General features: G+C 52.8%; 1 protein-coding gene across 1 annotated transcript in view; it reads right to left on the bottom strand.

Annotated features, from left to right (window-relative positions):
* The window catches only part of B4GALT5 (beta-1,4-galactosyltransferase 5), a 32,772-nt gene extending 28,990 nt beyond the window's left edge, over positions 1-3,782 (bottom strand). The window contains exon 1 of the mRNA XM_032127039.1: positions 3,686-3,782. Coding sequence (XP_031982930.1) covers positions 3,686-3,767 — 82 coding nt within the window. The 5' untranslated portion in view covers positions 3,768-3,782. The remainder of the gene's footprint in view (positions 1-3,685) is intronic.
* Positions 3,783-18,513: the final 14,731 nt, after the last annotated feature.

Below are 18,513 nucleotides of genomic sequence, written 5' to 3'. Positions count from 1 at the left end.
TGGATGCACTGGCACAGGAGCAGCTGGGTGGAATAGGGCTCTTCCCCAGCCCAGACCTGCCTTGTAGGAGCCTCTTTGCTGGAAGAACATGGTGCTGCCAAAGGAACAATTTCCCACAGCTGCCACCAGTCTCCTTCTGCTTGTAGTGCAGGTGATCCTGAGCTCAAGTTCTTGTATCAAGGGGGACTTGAGGATTTCTTACTACCCCCAATCACTGTCAGATCCAATGACTCCAATATCCTCTGTGGGATACACTGTGGGACTGGGCTGCTCCTGCCTTAGATTGTGAAATGCTGGTTGGCAGATCTTTCGGGCAGAGGAGAGTGAAGGAGGGCAGTGCTGCCGTGTTCCACAGTAAGATACCACACTCCCTCGTGCTGCCCAGGGAAGACCTGGAGATGAAAGCCAAGGCTACAACAGCACAAACCTCATTTCATTATTCCAAGCTGCATCTTCACCTTCTGTCCCTACTCAGACAGCATCCAGGCACCCAGCAAGCTCTCAGCAAACTCGAAAAGACACCTGCACCCAGCCCCTGCCCAGCCAAGCCAAGGCCACCTTGGCTCACCAGTGTCCTGCTTGGACAGGCTGGACACCAGCACCCCACCATGGCCAGCGTGCGCTGCCCCTCGCTCAGGACTCTGCCCTGCCATCCTCCTTCTGCCTTCCTCTCACCAGCTGACTCTACCCAGGCTCCTTCTGCCCACATTCCCCCAGCAGTTCTCAGAAGGCAAAGCAGCAGCAACTCACTTCCTCACACAACTGCTCCACTGCCCTCAGCTGGCCTCACCAGCCCCGCTCCATGTCCCCACAGCGCCATCCTCCTGCCCGGGGCCATGGCCAACACTCTTCATCTGTTCCTCACCACCACAGGCAACTCAACCACTTCCCATAGTCCCTCCAGCTGGGACAAGCTGGCAGTAGCAAAATCTTTTGCCATTTCCGCCCCCCCCCCCCGCCCCCCCCCCCCCCCCCAAGAATTCCTCTGTGCTAAGACCTGCCAGGCTGATGCATTAAATGACCAAACTGGATCACCCACCTTTGGCAATATAATATTGTTCCAAAAGTGACAAACGAGTTGTACTGGGGCAGCTGTTGGTCCCCACAGCACTGCTCGGCTGGTCACCAACATGCAGCCTGACAGAACAGTGTTTCAAAGCGCTCCTGCCTATCAAAATCAAGTTCTTGTGCCATAAACGTAATTCAGGGCTAGTGGTGCTGCCTCATGCCCCGTGTGACCTGTTGGGAGCAACTCCTGATAAGCTTGGAGGAAGTAAAGCCAGACTGAATTACAGCTCTTTCTCAAAGGTAACAATCTTTCACCCAATAATTTAAATTCTCTACATTATTTTCCTGCATCAGATCCAACCAAGTATGACTCCTATGGAAATCTAAATTAAAAAAAATAAAATTAAATAAAGAGGCTCCAACATCCATTGCGACAAAGGAAAAGCCAAGAGCTGCTACCTGAGCACCCGGGAAGGCCCCTGCCAGCACTCCCAGCCATACAGCAGCCACCCTCTACACCAGGACCAAGTCCAAGGTCTGAGAAATTCCCACTGTTGCAGTCAGAGGCATCAAGATGAAACAACTTGCAGTGCAAGCAGATTGAAAAAGCATTACTACTTTCAGCTGCAGGAGGAAATTCCCTAAATTTCCTAGGCCCTGTTCAAAGAGACACTTGTAGGAAAACTGTATGAGCCGCCACCACGTGAAAACAGGGGTTGCAGGGACGACCACACAGCGCCATGGATGAACCAAGAAGCGGAGGATAGGATGAAACAGAAACAGCTTCTTGAGCTGCTCCACCTCCAAGCCAGCACACTCTGTGCCCGCGTCATCCTTGCTCCAACACTGGGGTCTGGGCATGGACAGAGTGACTCTGGCAAGCCCATTTCTGCACATCCTATCTGGAGAAGGCAAGAGGCACAAAGGGCAGCTGTCCCAGGAGGGCAAGAGCCTCAGTGCCAAGACCAAGCCCTGCAAAAAAAAAACCTGTCGAGGTGGCCCCTGACCTCCATAACAGGACGAAACTGTTTGCCCAGTGCCAAGCTCTGCTTTTTCCAAGATGAGGCCAGTGTGACTTCCTGCAGTGAAAGCCCAGCCTGCCCTGCAGCCCTGTGCCCTGCTGGTCCCACGACCTCCAAGCACAGCAGCGAGCACAAGCGGCCTCCCCACCTGCACGAGCATCCCCACGTACCTGCTGCCTGCAGGGCCTCCCTGGCAGTGTGGACATCAGGGCAGCTCCTGGAGCCTCCGGCCACCGCGTCCCCGGCAGCCCTGCTGTGCCTCAGCCCCAGCTCGCAGAACAATCGGCCGCCTCATCCCGCACACAATGGCCACGATGAGACAGACCCACATAATCACCCGGCCACGGCAGCGCCGGGAGCCAGCGAGCGCCAGCAGCAGTGTAGAATACAAGGAGAGCCTGCTGTGTCTGTGCCATCGGCTGGGTCCCTGGCAGTTCACCTTCCAAGGTGACTGTGGGAGCCCAGGGATGTAATCGTCAGGGTGGTGTGTGGGGAGACAGACGGGTATTGGATGCGAGCGCTGGGAAGGAGGTGGCACTGGCTGTTTACATTGGATCGCTCTGCACAAACGCGAGGCCACAAGAACATTTCAGTTCCATACGAGGAAACCTTGGTGAAGGACAGAAATGAGGAGCTACCTTGGGCATCACACAAGTCCAGGCATGACACAAATTTAAGGCCCAAAAGCCCTAGACTCCCTGCAGGAGCCAAGCATGGGTATTTGCTGACAGTAAACATGAATTTCTTCCTGCATTTCTGTCTGGAGCAGACTGCTGGGGTTACCTGGGCTGTGAGGAGCTAAACACCACGGTCAATCAGGTGGCAGGCCAGCACTTGGCAGGCAACTCAGAACCCAGGTTGGGGTTCCCTTCCCCATCTCCAAAGGGTACCAGGAGCAGTTATCCAGCTTTTCCAGCTGACAAGCATGCCAGCTCCACACCAATGCGCTGAGACAGCACCCAGAAGTGCAACTGTCCCAGTTTTCTCCTGGCACTGGCGCACAACTGCTCAAACACAACACGCCTCAGCAATGCCGATGAAATTTTCCCCCACAAACATGGGGCCTGGGGACAGGCTCCCACCCATGGTGACAGCACACCCTGCCATGGGGACACCGTCCTGCCACAGGGCCATTCCCAGCCCAGAGGGGCTGATGCTGCCCAGGCAGGGCAGGCAGGCTGGCTCCAACCCTGCTGCCACCAGCTGCTCACCCCCATGAGCAGAGCTGGCTGTAGCAGACCCTTCCCAGCAACCTGTGGCACCAGGCAGACAAAAGCCCTTCCAGACTCCAGCTTGCAACTTCGGGTCCCGTTTATTTGGATTTTTTTTCTTTTCAATTGAGGTACAATCAAGGAATGGATTAATCACTGCCCTGCCCATGGTTTAGCCAATGAACTGCAAGTCCTTCTTCAGCCACTTCCGCAGCACACCCTACAAGGGATGGTCTCAGGGCAGAGGCTTCCCCAGGCCCTTCAGTGGCCACAGGAGAGCAGCTCAGCCTCACTGCACGCACTGAGGCAGCAGCAGGCAGGACAAATGCCCCAGAACTCTCTGCTGACAGCATCTCTCCATCACTCGCACATGGTCGATTCATTCAAATCCCCAACTCTGCTCATGTCCTATCTCACTCACTCTTCTCCCAAGCTTCTACTCACCACTCCAGCCTGAAAACAAACTCCCTCCAAGTGCCGAGAGGATTAGCCCAGCCGTCCCAGGAATACTGGGCTGGGTTTTCATGATGAAACATTTTTGGCTGAAAGAGGAAGGGAAAAAAAAAAAAAAAAGAAAAAAGAAGCAGATCTTCTGTCACCTGATGAGAAGATGACTCAGAACATCACCGACATCCATGGGCGGGTGGGGACAGGGACCGCTAACACTTCCCAGCCTCCTCTTTGGGCATCACCGATAGCAAGAACATTGGGTGAGAAGTGACCATGTTATCTGAGGTCCATACAGGGAAAGGCCTCTTGGCACAGAACTAGTCTTAAACATACTTATACCCTACAGCATCTCTATGAAATTAATCAGAATACTCTAAAAAAAGGAACAAAGCCATCCTTACAAGAGAAATTTCCTTATTAAAGTGCACTTCCACCTGGGCCCCGGGAAGCTCATCCACAGCCACAGCATTCCCTGCACCTGCCCCACATAGGGCTGCAGGAGACACTGGATGAAAGAGCCACTGGCCCCACAGCAGCATGCGAACAGGACGAGCCAGGCTATGCTTACAGAGGGATCAGGCGGCAGCTGCGCCTCCTGTTACCACTCGTGTGAAACCGTCCTCCAACAGAGACAAGATGGTGTTTGGCAGCCCTGGCCAGCCTGTGGGACAGTGGCCAGGAGCTTGGGGACCTGCCCATTGGGACAGCAGAGCCCTGGGCCACCATGGCCAGGCTCAGCATGGACAACCTCACTTGGGATGTGCTCAGGACGCGAGTAGAGCTTCATACACCAGCCAACCCCTACTCAGCCCTGGGAAAGGCTCCCAAAGCCCAGAAGCAGCCACGGGACATCATTTGTAAATAAAAACCCACAGAAGTCACCTTGAAAGCACACAGAGATCTCCTTGGGATGTCCAAGATAGGAATGGCATGAGCAATACCAATGACATTTCAAGGAGAAACTCCCTATTTCTTTGGAAAGGGCAGTTTCTATAGAAATAAATTGTTGCCAAAGTTTGGTTGAAGGCCAAATCATGAGCCTGGGCTCCTTGCAGAAACGAGATATACCGTATGAAGAGAACAGATGCTTTCCGGGCACCAAGTCTTCCCGTATCTCAAGGGACAGACAGCCCCACCAGCACCGGGTGCTGGCCATATTGACACACGGCTTCTCCAGTTCTCCATGAAGCTATGACAAGGAACATAGGAACGAGTACACTCTCCTTTTAAAATACACACTTCTCATCTTCCCACTTGACAATCAGAGTAGGATTTCTGCCAGGGAGCACGTTCGGATCACAAGCACTTGGACAACACTCCACTACTTCAAAACAAACTCCGGGGCGGGCAGCAGGCAGGAGGGGGCTCGCTGCCCCCCGTTCGGCGCTGGCACAGGCGCCGCTCGGCCCCGCCGGCGCGGGGAAGCCGCGGGGAGCGCGGCCGGCACCTCCCGCCGCCCCGGGGACCCGCAGCCCGCGCGCCCGCCCCGAGGGGCGCCGGACACCCCGGGGAAGCGCCTCCTCCTCCGGCCGCGGCGGGAGACGAGGACGCGCTGCCCAGCCCCGGGCACCGCGGAGCCGCAGCCGGGGGCGCCGGGCCCGGGCCGCCCCCCGCCGGGGATGCCGCGGCCGCCGGGGATGCCGCGGCCCCTGGGCCGGCCGGGCGCGGATTACTCAGCGTTTCCAGAGGCAGACGGTGCGTCCGTGCCCCTGCCCGTGCCCCCCTCCCCCCCGCCCCGGGCCCCGACCCGCCGCTTACCGATGCCCGGCGCCACATACACGAAGTAGAGGAAGGAGGAGGAGAGCGAGAAGAGGAAGAGCGCGGCCAGCAGCGAGCGCCGGGGCAGCAGCCGCCAGGCGCCGCGGGGGCCGCGGGGCCACCGCATGGCCGATGCGGCGCCGCCGCCGCCCTGCTGCCGCTGCCGCTCCGCCGCCGCCGCCGCTCACATGCGCCGAGGCCCGGCGGGAGGCGCCGCGCCGGGGCCGCTCCGAGCCGCCGCCCGCGCCCAGCGCCGCCGCATGAATGTGCCGCGGCGGGGCGGGCCGGGGCGGGGCGGGCGAGCGGGGCGGGCCCGGCTGCGAGCCCCCGCCGCACCGACGGCTGCTCGGCAGACGCCGCCCCGCGCACAGCCGGTGGTCCCGGCGTACCGGGCAGTGACCTCAGGACACCCGGCCGTGGTCCTGCTGTGCCACTGATGCTCCTGGGATATCCAGCATTAGCCCCAGGACGTTCAGCAATTACTCTGGGCTCCCGACAATGGCGCTGAGACAGATTGCAGTGGCCCAGGGCACCCAGCACCGGTCAAGGGATACCCAACAACGGTCCCAAGACACTCAGAAGTGGCTGAGGGTAGCCGGCCATGGCCTCAGGGAAGCCGTCCATGACCCCAGGACACCCAGCCATGGCCCTGGGACATTCGTCAATGGCTCAGGGCACCCAGCCATGGTCCGGGGACACATAGCACCAGGAGAGCAAGGGCTGACCCCCCTGCCCCAGGCCACCAAGCAGCACAGATCTGTTCGACCAAGTGCTGGGTGCCCCCGGACATTGTGCGGGGGAAGACGCAGCCAGAGGGGAGGTGATGGACGCAGATGAGTGAAAGGGAAGAGGGGGCGAAGTCATCACAGTCAGTGCAATAACCAGCACGACCAGCAACCAGCAGCCCAGTCGGTTACAGAGTAATTAAGTAGTTTTGCACACATTTGTGGGCAGTTCCCCTGATGTGTGTAGGAGGAGTTGGAAGGAGATATGGAGATGCCTGAAAATGAAAATATGAGAGACCAGAAACACCATCCTTATTGAGGGAGCCAGAAGTAGCTGCAGAGCAGATGGGGCCCAGCCCAGCCCAGCCCAGCCCAGAGAGGACTGGTTTTTGCCTCATTTATGACTGCAGACTTTGCTCGGGGGAGGCTAGAAGGAGAGATAATTCTTATTTCACCAACAGAAAGTGCTAAGAAAACCAAGCCCAGGCTCCAGGCAGGAAGCAAGGCTGTGGGCCAGACGTTGCCAGCTGCCACCGCCCAGGGTGGGCAGCAAAGGCAGCAGCACTCCCAGGAATGGGCTGTGGGGTAGGAGATGGGGACAGGCCATCTGCCAGGACGTGCCCCGTATGTGCCTCCAGACATGTGTCCCGGGGAGCTGAGGAGCAAGGCATTGCTCAACCCAAACTTCTGACCCCACAGCACAGTGACTGTGGGGCTGGGGGGTGCCCTGCACTAGCCCCATGTCAGCCCAGCGACAGACACTGGGTGGGATAAAGGATTTTCCAGGTATGGCTGTGTGTCACAGCAAGCCCTGAAAGGACTAGCCCCCCTTCTAGCCTGGATGCAGTAAGGGCAAGTAAAGAAAACAGTTCCCACGTTCAACAAATGGGACGCAAGCAAGCTTCTATTAGATACACAGATTCTCAGTGGAGCGAAGAGATAAAAATGAAGATAAAGTTAAAAAAGAGAGGAGTTTAGCAGAAAAGTAGAACTCTCTCATTAAAAGGTAAGGCATTCATCTTCTTCATGTGCCAAGGCATGGAAAGATGCTGAGGAGGAAAACAGGGATTTCCCTGGAGAGGCTGCATGAGCTGCATTAACTTCAGGAACGAGGAAACTGGTACTTGCTCTTGTTTTCCAGGATTGCCACTCCATCACCACCTTCATTGAAATAAATTAAATCCTGAGCCCTATTAACTTCTGATAGTCCACAGTACTGCAGCAGAACGGCATGGCCAAGTGGTGGCTGGATTTGCTGTTCACAAAATAGCATTTAGCCAACTCCTAAAAGGATGCCTTGGGCAAGGAAATGCAAGAAGATTTCCTGCTTGGTTTATGATTTGTTTGATGCAGACATGGTCAAAGGTGAGACATCGTCGCAACCAATAATCTAACCTTTAGAACATATTTAATTAGCAATGACATTGCTTGAGGAGCCACCCAGAAACTCACTCCCAGGCCCGGGCTGCCGCAATGGGGACTGTCACAGACAAGTGAAGTCGAAAGCCTTGGAGCCACACTGGGACATGCCTGCCCCGCTCTGACTCACCTCCCATCTCCCTCTCTCCCCAGGGCTCCATTCAACCCACTTCACCTTGACCCTTTTATTTTGCTTAGTCTCTTCCCCTCTTGTCCCTCCCCGCCTCTCCACTGCATCCCAGCTAAGGGATTAGGAACATCAGTCAAAGCTATCCTCCCACTCATCACCCTTTTCCAATAAAATAAAATGACATTAAACAGGACGGGAGGTTTCAAAGTCTTGGATCATTCCACAGGCCGGGTTAGCGCTCGGGGCGGGAGCACTGGCAAGTGGGGCTGTCGCAGGGAGTGCGCGGGTGGCTGGTGCCCGGGGAGCCCTGGCTCTGCCCCACCTCCAGCCTGCACCAGCCGCTCCAGCTCTCCCAGCTGGGGGAGCAGCAAGGTCCCACTTTCTGCAGAGTTTAACGAACCGATGGTGCCTGAGACGCTTTAAGAAGGGTTTGTGTGAGCAGCTTTGCCGACAGCCTCGAGGGGAAGGCAAGGTCTGTTAGTGCATGGCCATGAGCAGGAATGGAGGGACAGGTCCTGCCGGTGCACCTGCACTCCCGAGAAGATGCGGCTGCACCCTTAGAGCACGTCTCCACACGAGAGACATTTTGTATCACTGGAGGGAGAGCAGTTGGGATGGCTCGGGGGTGCCCCAGTGCGAGCGGTGCTCAGAGGGAGGGTACGGACCCTATCGCACCGCACGCGGTCTGGGGTGGCTGGAGCTGCACATTCACAGCGGCACCAATGCAGCGGCTGCAGCGCTGCGTGCGGGAGCCCAGCGTGGCAGCTCTCACCGCTCACTCCAGTGAACGCTGGCCACGGCCGGGCTGGGCAGAGGTCTGGCAGGTCAGATCCTGCACTCAGCCACGGAACAGCCGCGGGACAGGGAGGCCGGGGGCTGCCTGGCACCCTGCACGGAGCAAACCCAGCCGCCCAGAAGTGCCCCGAGGGCTTGACCCTCAGGTGGGCAGTACCAAATTATGCCAAGGGCCTCAGGGAGACTGAGCTGGGGAGTACTGTCTGCAAGGGTCAGCAGCAAAGCCTTACTGGAGCTGACCCCAGGGGGGGTAAAAGGACTGTGGGGCACATAACACTCAGGCTTGGGGTTTGAAACTGTCATTAAAGGGATGCTCCACTTTAGCTGCACTTTTCCTTTTGTCCCTTTCCACAGATACTCGATGTGGACTAGTTAATCTGGGAGGATAATCTTTGTTCTGCCACTTCAGGGATGGACAGGTCATAGCAAGGATATCACCGCCCTGGCCAGCATTTTGCAGTCTTTTTCATGGACCCTGGGGCTTCTGGCACCTTCAGCCCCAATGGCAGAGACTTTCCAGAATAGACTTCATGCTGGGATTAGGAAAATGCCTCCATTTATAAAGGCGAGGACAGTCAGCGTTGCACTGTGTCAGCCCTCCAGCTGCTCAGCAATGCTGCTTGCTTTAGCTCTTCCCTGGAGTTTCTGCTGCCAGATGGTTTGTGAGGGAAGTGGGAACCTGAGCTGTGTCTCTCAGAGACAGACAGAAACTTGGGGTGGACTGGATGCTGACCAGCTCTTGGCCTTGCAGAAGCAGTGTGCTCCCTCTGTGTTTTACTAAATGTCTCTTTAGAGCATGGGGCTTGCTCCAGCTCCATATAAAGACAACACGGTGTCATCCTGGGCTCTGAGCAGGAGCAGGACGCAGAGGATGCATGCACAGTAGGAATGTAAATATTTTTTACATGTACACCCACAGCCCCAGCATTGCCCCAGCATACTCAGCATATGCTATGTGCCAGATCAGAGACATAATTATTGATGCAGCAGGTTTTCAGAAAGACACAACAGGGTGTGTGCTTAATTTGGCAATGAGAGCACACGTAAGTGGCCCTGGCGTTTTCGGCTGGGTATCAGACCACTGCCACCCACGGATGCAGCTATTTAATATCGCATTGATGTGTTGGAGTAACAGAGAGGAAACCAAAAGCAGGTATTTGTTAAGATAGAAAAACTCCACTGAGCGCTGCAAGGTGCTCCTTGCACACAGGACTGCTGTAGACCAGTTCTCAGATTATGCCACCCACTACACTTTCTAACAAGGCTATTAGAGCTCTGATCCTAATAGCACCTGTACACGTGCCTAACCATAGGGATGACTCATTCTACCACAGTCAACAGATGTGTCATAGCTCCCAAAAGGAGTCAATACCCACAGAAATGATTTTGCAAAGCTCCACATTCACTTGGAAGGTAGCTCTCATCAGAGAAATAGGCTAAAATGTTTATCTTCTCATGGCACATTGCAGAGATTCAAATGATTTTGTTGCATCAGCCCACCTCTGAAGGCTGATCATCTGACCCAGTCAAGTGGACTTGTGCAAGGACTCATAAAATGCCTTTGAGATCTAAATATTCAGTCAAGGGAATACAGCAGGCTGTACTTTCCAAAACTTCCCAAGGAAGGAAATTTCAGCTGACAAGAGATATAATTACTGAGTAATTCAGTGCAAATAATTTATCCAGATTTTAAAATACCATTTAACATAGTCCCTCTCAAAAAACTATGACAATGGCTGGGGTAAATTACTGCCAAACAGCCCAAACTGTCTAAGCATCAGAAAATAAACAGGCTATTTCCAGTACATCCCGAGGTCAAGAGGAGAATGCCAGAAAGTTCTCCAGTGGGGCCAGCCTTGTTTGTGGATGGGATGGAAGAATGCTGCTCTTCCCTGGTCTGTGAAGGATTGCAAGGACATCAGGCAAAACCAGATGAAAAGGCAATGCAGGCAGAGGTGAAATCCTGCCTAACTCCTGCCCGGTGACAGGGATGGAAAAACATCTGCACTATTCAGGCACACAGCTGGATTTCAAAACTAGCAGTGGAGGCAAGAAAGTGGGATGAAATTCTGCCTCTCTTGAAGCCACCTGACTTCACAACTTTGCACTGTGTAGAAATGCAACTGCCTTCCAGAAATCCGGTGACAAGGACAACCAGGAACAAAAGAACATTTCAGAGGAAATTGCTTTCTATTAACACATAATTACATAATGTAACATTAACTCACAAAGGCCAATACCTTAATTGGATTCTCAAGAGGGGAAGACAGTTGTATGGTGAACAAGAACCTTCCATGGTCACATTAAGTATGATGGCTCAAATGCAGAATATAAATTCTTCTGCTGTGAAGCAAAAAAAAAAAAAAAAAAGCCCATTCCCTTCAACAGCTACTACAGAGGGAGTTTTAACCATTTCCACTCAATCTCTGACCAGTGGCAAGTTGCTCAGGTGACCATACGAAATGGCTCCCTTCTGGATCCCTCCTTGCACTTTCAGCCACACACAAAATCATAATTAATCCTGTGAATATATTTGGATATGTTGCTGGAATAAAGTATGAAGCCTTCTAGCCACCTTAATCTTCTTCCCAACTTGGATTTTGATTAACTGGAATAAATATTTAATTGGAAAGGCACAGAGATGAACCTCTTGACCACGCAGGCGCTGCCTCTGTAGTCATTGCCCTTTGATGTACAAGGAAAGGGCTTGTAGGACTTTCTTAAAACATGTGCAGCCTTTCATTTTTCTTAAAATCGTAGCAAGGTCGGGCCCTGTTCTTGGATTTGTCACCCAGAAGCCGTGCAGTGAACATGGCACAGAGTGACTCCTGCTCGTCTTGGTCAGATGAGGGAGGGGAGGCTTGCCTTGCCCCCCGCAGCCAAAAGGAGCTTGGGCATTTGTTTCCCAGGTGCCCATATCACACGTGTCCCCACGAAAAGCACGGGGCTGAAGAGCTCTCCGTGCTGTCCCTGCTTGTCTTAGAGCTGCCGGCTCCTGCAGCCCTCCCTGGGCAGCGGCTGCCGTGAGGAGCTGCGGTGCAGCCCCTGAGGGGCTCCTGGACACGGCTCTGGACGTTTTCCTCCCTTTGGAGCAATGATGTGGAGCTGACACGAGTGGGGTAGCATCGACACACGGCGTGCTGGGCTGCAGCCGGGCATCGCTTTGCCCTCCCCTCCCCTGCAATCTGACAGAGCACCCAGATACCTGCTTAAAAGTCACCGACCTCTGCAGGGGTTAGGCGTGTGCTGAATCAAGGCTTGGGAAGCAGCTCAGCCTGTGAGAGAGATCGGCTGGAACCGGCACCGCCGCCCTTTCGGATTCCCTCTCCTCTGGGCTTAATTACTGCCTGCTTTTGGCACTAGCACCGTTTGTGACATGTGCTCTTACTTTTCCCCGAAGGAGCATTTGCACCTTTACTATATTTATTTTATTCCGAGGAAATCCTAATGATTTCCTGTCGTGCTTGATTCTGATCCTGTTTGCTGTGGGACTCCTGCTGTCCTCTATAAATATCTGACTCTCAAATCTTTGCAGAAGCGAGCGTGACTCTGAGCAGGGAAGGTGAAGTCAAGCTAAAGAGACCTTCACCAGCTCTAAAAACAGCTGCTGCTCTTGCTGCTGCAGCTGATTTATTCCTCATCTGGAGAACAACAGTTCAGAGCTCAGAATAGTTATCTTCAATTATTTATTTGGCTGTGCTGGAGTTTGGTGAGGTGCTGTATAATATTTATTGCATGGAAGTGTTGCTCTGAGGGAGGTTTAATTGCTTTAAACATGGATGGTGATGAGACCGCCTTGGAAAAGCTATTTGCATACATTTTCTCAAATGCCAAATGTGTAACTTCCTCCACGCTCAGGCATTCTGAGGCTGCTTCCCTGCATTACTCAGCGTTGCTGTGTGCCACTGCAAAATTAACAACCAGAAATTCCCCAGCATGGAGCAGAACAGGAAACTCAGGGTTTGAATGTGGGATTATCTGTAACAGCCAAACCAGCAGGACTCTGAATCCAGGGCTGCAAAACCTACACACAGACTGCCCTCAGCCCTCAGGGCTCGATGCCGACAGCGCTGGGCACTGCCTGCTCCCAGTCATCGGCTTCTCTTGCTGACCAAAAGAAAGCAAATTAGTGATTTCAACAATACAAGGCCAGTGAGATGCCACCAAGGGCAGGGCACACACCTGTGCCACGCTGCACCCACAGCACCGCTTACACCCTGTCTTCTCATCCCAGATTCTGGAAAATGCTCACCAGAAACATCGCTCCAGTGATCTTCATGCAAGGCCATGCACAAACCTCTTGTCCTCCTTTCTCTAGAATTCAAGGGCAAAGTGTCTCTTGAGTGGCCTTGAAGGTTATCCAGCTTCAGTCACAACAATCTGGTTTAAACATCTTTACTCCATGGAATATCTCAGTCTGCAGGGCAGTTCATTTTTGTAATTACTTAATGCTGTCAAGTATCAGCTGTTGACATAAGCAGGACCCTGCTATAGGAGTGAAATAGATATTGATTTAATGCCCTCACTGCAAGGGATCTTAAGGCATCTGGAAACAACTTATTTCACAACTGCAGCTATCCCTGAAGACGAGTTTGCTGCCTGCCTGCCTTTCCCCAGATACCTGCTCTTTTTCAGCCGAGATGTCGTACTTGGAGAGAAGAGAAGAGGGATTTACAGCAGCCAGGGAGGTGCTGCCTGGCCAGCAATGCTGTACAGCAGCCCCAGCTGTGTTGCCACACAGCAAAATCAGGAAGAACAGTGTTTTTCTGTCTCCACACAGTCCATGTGCTGCAAGATCAACACCTTCTGGAAGCATCAGGTTTATTGTGGAGGTGCTGTGCAGCTGCGTGCGTGTGATGGGTCAGCACCTTTCGAGCGTGGTGGATTTGCTGAGCTTGTACAAACCATCTACCCAGGAAAGCCAAAAAGAAAGGCACCAGAGCTGGTCCCCACACAGGACAGCAGCAGTTCTGTTCCCCCACAGTGTCAAGGTGGGCTCTGAAAGAGGCAGAACATTTCCCAAGGGACACCACGGACCCAGTGTGACAGGGCTGTTTGTGCCATCAGAACAGGAACAGGGGCTGCAATCCACAATCAGGCTGACCTTGCTCTGGTATTTCCTCCGGGAACCTCAGAATCTCCACCCAAGCCCACACCAGGGTCTGCAGCTGACAGTGCAGAATAACCGTGAGATGTGGGGCAGGGCAGAAAAGGCAGAGCATCCCCAGCTAGTACAGGAAAATACAGGAATGGCAGAAGCTGTGGCAGAGCAGAATATGATCATCTAAACTGGAATTTGACCAGGGCACCGGGACTCATACTTGCTTCTTATGAACAACCTGAGTGACCACATAATGTAACTGCAGCCAGAAACATTCCAATTGAAAGTCAGGCTGAACTTTGTAAGAGAAAAAGTGGAAGTGATAGGTTTTTTATGTCCTGCTGTCACCCAGTTAAAGCAGTGTAATTCCATGGAATTTAAATATCAGCCACACATCCTGGAATACAAGCTATGGGGCTCGTTACAGGGTTTCACAGATGATACTACTGGCCTGTGATACAGAGGTGGCCAGCAAAGGTCACCTAATGGGTCTGCTGGCCCTAACTGCTGTGTCCCCAAATGATCACCACCCCATGATTCACCAGGGTGAGAGGTGCTCCCTGCATGACCAGCTGGTTTCAGCCAGGTTCGCAGAGTTTCTCATCTTATGCAACCTCCATTATTTATTCACAATGGCCAACTGAGGCTTGCAGGCGAGTTTGCTAAGAACGGTGCCTAGTTACAACAACAAACCAGGCTTGGCCTTGCCATCAGCATATTTTTCTCAGATGAACCAAGAAAAAGATCTTTTTACAGTGTGCAGTTCATTGTACACAACCTGGATTTAAGCAGTTTAGATTGTAAGGGTATTTTAAACTAAGCAAACAGCATTTTGTTAATTTTTTTTTTGTGGTGCTGCAGATTTCTGGGTTTAAAATAGCATGGATCATTTTGAGCCATCACTGCTTTGCTGGGACAGAGGGATGTGATGTTATACGTCCCAGTCGAAACTCTGAGACTATGCCCTAACCCTTTTTCAGAGCTGAAGTTAATTGGAGGATCAGCTGAAGAGCTGGCCCTTGGAGAGCAGGGAGAGCTGCTGGTTACAGCTTCATCTTACCCCACAGCCAGGGACAGCCATGGGCAGCAGCACTACAGCAATGGGCAACGCACCCACTTCAGTCTGTGTGCCATGGCTGGATGGATGTGGCAGAGAGAAGGAGCAGCTGGGTCTATCAAAAGAATTATTGCAGGGGTGAAAGGAGGCTGGTAGAGCTGATCTCTTCTTGGAAAGAGAGGAGTATCCAAGGAAAATGGCCTTGCCAAGGAAAGAAATCATTCCCTTGCCCTCAGCTTTTGCTCTTTTCTCACCAGGCTCTCCTTGTCCAGCACTGCCAGACTGAGTCTGGCTGGGGCAGAGTGGAGTTTCTTCAGTGGCTCTCGTCAGGTGCTGTGGTTTGTAGTTCTGACTAAATCAACACTGGTAACATCCCAGTGCTTCACCCACTGTCCAGCAGAGCTGGCACAGCATCAAGGCCTTTTCTTTTCCACACCGCCCCCACAGCAAGGAGGCTGGGGAGGTGAGAGACTGGGGCAAAAGCACAGCTGACCCTGAGTGACCAAAAGGATATTCCACACCACAGAACATCGTGCTCAGCAATAAAATCTCAGGGACAGGATGAGGAAAGAGATGTTCAAGGTTATGGTATTTGTCTTCCCAAGTAACCTCTATGAGCATCCCTAGGAATGGCCCAACATGCGCCTGCTGATGCAAAGCGATGACTGAATTCCTTATCTCACTTTCCTTGCTTGTACAGCTTTGCTTCACTTACTAAACTGCCTTTGTCCCAACCCACTCATTTTTTTCTCACTTTTGTCCTTCTGATCTTCTCCCCCATCTGACTAGAGGGGAGCGAGCACCTGGCTGGGTGTTTATCAGCCCACCACAGCTAGCTAGCTTTCCTTCCACTGTCTTTTCTTTCTTTCTTAACATATCCCCTCTTTACTATCAGTTAGTTATCGCTCATGTGGCATTAAATCTTTGTTATTGTTGCTTTTCCACTTTACCTCTCTAAAATCTGCATTTGTCCCCTTATCTACGCTTCAGGATGCAGGAGCCATGTTCTCTATCCAGGGCAAGACAGGCCACAGAGCCCTGGGAAGGGACGTTGCTCTGTGTCCTACGGGTCCTGCATGCTGTGTGTCAAAAGTGATTTGTGAAGTAGGTGTGAACAGGAGCTGTGTTTTATCAACAAAGTAATTGCTGTCCTGATGAGGGATTGCAGAGATAACAGAAGCAGGAGAACATTCTTTTACTTCTTACACTTCAGAGAATGCCCGTAAAAACCACCAGCAGCAGCCTCTGACAGGGAGGAGACATGAGAGAGTGTGGTGTACCAGGCAGAGCAGAACATTCAGGTGATTATTTTTCTCTCTGCTCTGACTTTGCTGGGTACTGAACAGAATACTTATTTCAGCTGTGAAGCTTCTCTCTCCCAGCAGACGCACCACGGACAAGGTAATGGAGCCTCCCAAAAAAATCGAGGTCCTACTGCTTGTATTCCCAACAATCTGCTAAACGGCACTGGGCAGAGGTGTCTGGCTGGCTGCAGCAGGGCTCCTGAGCAGAGCAGGCTGGAGGCCTGGCAGACCAGCTGGGAAATATGTGTGCACACTGGCACACACTTTGGAGTGCCACCCCGTGTGCCTCCCTGTGTCCCAGCTGCCTTTGCCAGGCCATCCCTTTACTGGCAAAGGGCAGAGAAGACAGGCATCCCTCTTGGAAGGGTCCTGCATTTCCTCCTGAAAGGGCTGGCAGTTCTGGAGGCAGCTTGAGAGCAAGATGCTCATGTGAGCATGAGGTGACAAGTCCTGGGAGTGCTCAGCAGCTCCAGGCTGTGAGCGAGAAATGCAGTTGTTTGTACAGTTGCTCTCTTTTCCCATTGCCATTTGTTTGTAGACATGTCACAGCAGATGTACCTCACCAGTGCAACAGATACTTGGACTCATTGGCAGCTGGCACCAGTAAATGTAATCCAGCTAACCAAACACTCTGTTTATCAGAGTTGTCACAAAGATTTGTTAATTCCCATTGACAGAAGGGCTTTCAGGACAGTCTGTAACAAGGAAAGAGGAAGAACTTTTAATTTATAGACCAACAAGAATGTAACCCAGAGAATACTGAACCCTGCCCTTAACAAACAGGTATTCAGCATTTAAACGAACCCTGGGCAGAGGGCAGGCAGTGAGGAGGTGAGCTGTGCAGGGAGGAAGGCAGGGCTCAGGCAAGGCCAAGCTTTCTGCAGCTGTTATTGCGGTTTCACCTCCTGGGTGACGAATGGCTCCTGCCTGGGGAGCAGCTGCTGCCTGCCCACCGAGGGCAAACGTGGACACAACACTCACGATTCCCCGCAGCACATGGGCCTGTGTCCAAGGAATCTAGTGGCAACCAGGTCCAGAACAGAAAAGGAGGTGGCTCTGCTCACAGTCCAGTGGGGACTGGTTGCCAGAGGAAGCTGCAGATACTAGAAGTTTCCATGATTTTTATATACTGAGGAGTAGCTGGAGAGGCTTTCGGGAGCCAGGCCGCATCTGCTTACCCTGTTCTTTGTCTCCCGAGCTGCCTCCTTTCAGCCTCTACTGGCTTTGGGTATTGGAAAGGGGGGCAGTTGGCATAATTGATTTTTCCATTCTTCATTATTTTTTTTTCTTAATTTACAAGTGATGCTTTCTACTGCTGTTGTCTTCTTTCCCTGTCATTCCCCTACAGACACACACATGCAATGTGCCATCAAATTCAGGGATGGATACACATGCACCAAATACATAAATACACTCGAGAAACCACACCTGGGCAGGGTGCGGGAGGCTCGAATTTGCAATGCTGGTTTGAAATGAAGCATTGAACAGCCCTTTAAAAAAGAAAGTAGATTGACTTGAGGAAGCCATTCAGGAAGAAAAGGAAGAGGATGTTAGTCATCACTGCCTTCTCACACCTCATTTCATGAGCATGCAGAAGCCCTTGGCCACTGCTGGGAAGAAGATGAGGGGCCTGCAGGACCCCCTGGCCTGGGGCAGTGTGGCTGTGTCCCGGGGACTGGCAGGAGATTGGAGCATGGAGCTGCACCATGCTGGGCTCCAGCCCATCTGGCTGGTTGCCTGCAGGGTGCAGAATGGGCAGATAAGTAAGTGGTGTTAGTGAGAGCCTGTAAACAAACCAAAACCTCTTCACTGGGGACTGGGGTAAAAAAGTGGGAGAGGTTTCCCCAGTCTGTTTGGGTCTCAAGATAAAGCGTTGGTCAGAAAGCAGGTGGAGAGGACCCTGTGAGATGCTTCCCAGCTCACCCGTGGACTTGCTGTCTGTTCTGGGCCCGTTTCTCCAGCCTCTCTGTGCCTCAGTTTAGGCATTTGTAAAACAGCAACTGCCTCCTGCCGAAGCCTGTCACTAAACATAGCCCATTTGTGCTGGGAGAGTCACGTCGTGAGACAGAAGGCCCATCACACACTGCTGGGAGAGGGGACTCGATGAGTCACGGCACAGCACCAGCTCTGAAATTCATGAAATGCCTGAGTTCACAGTCAAAAAAATTCAACGTTTAAAACAAAAAACAAGTGAGGAAAATTCCTCTGTGTCCCATCTCTGGGGTAGCACCTCCTGGCCGTACCTGTCAGTATCTGAACCATGCACCCAGCAGAGCCTGTCTGTAGGTAAACCAGCGAGCTCTGTGCATGGGGACACTCCTGTCTACCTGTCTGCCTACCTGGCAGAGCACTTGTTGATGTGTGGCAGCGCACAAGGCAGCATGAACAAACGTCTCCTGCCAAAAATGAAGACATGAGGTTGGGGTCAGGAGAGCTGCGTTTCCCTGAAAAGCAAACAGGGCTGGAGAAATTGGGATCACTTCTCAGCAAGGTGCTCTTCACCGCAACCCCATCCCAGGCAAGGGAGGAGTTC

Source organism: Corvus moneduloides, chromosome 17, assembly GCF_009650955.1.
Source record: "Corvus moneduloides isolate bCorMon1 chromosome 17, bCorMon1.pri, whole genome shotgun sequence".
Classification (NCBI taxonomy): domain Eukaryota; kingdom Metazoa; phylum Chordata; class Aves; order Passeriformes; family Corvidae; genus Corvus; species Corvus moneduloides.
This window is presented reverse-complemented; position numbering and strand designations above follow the sequence as displayed.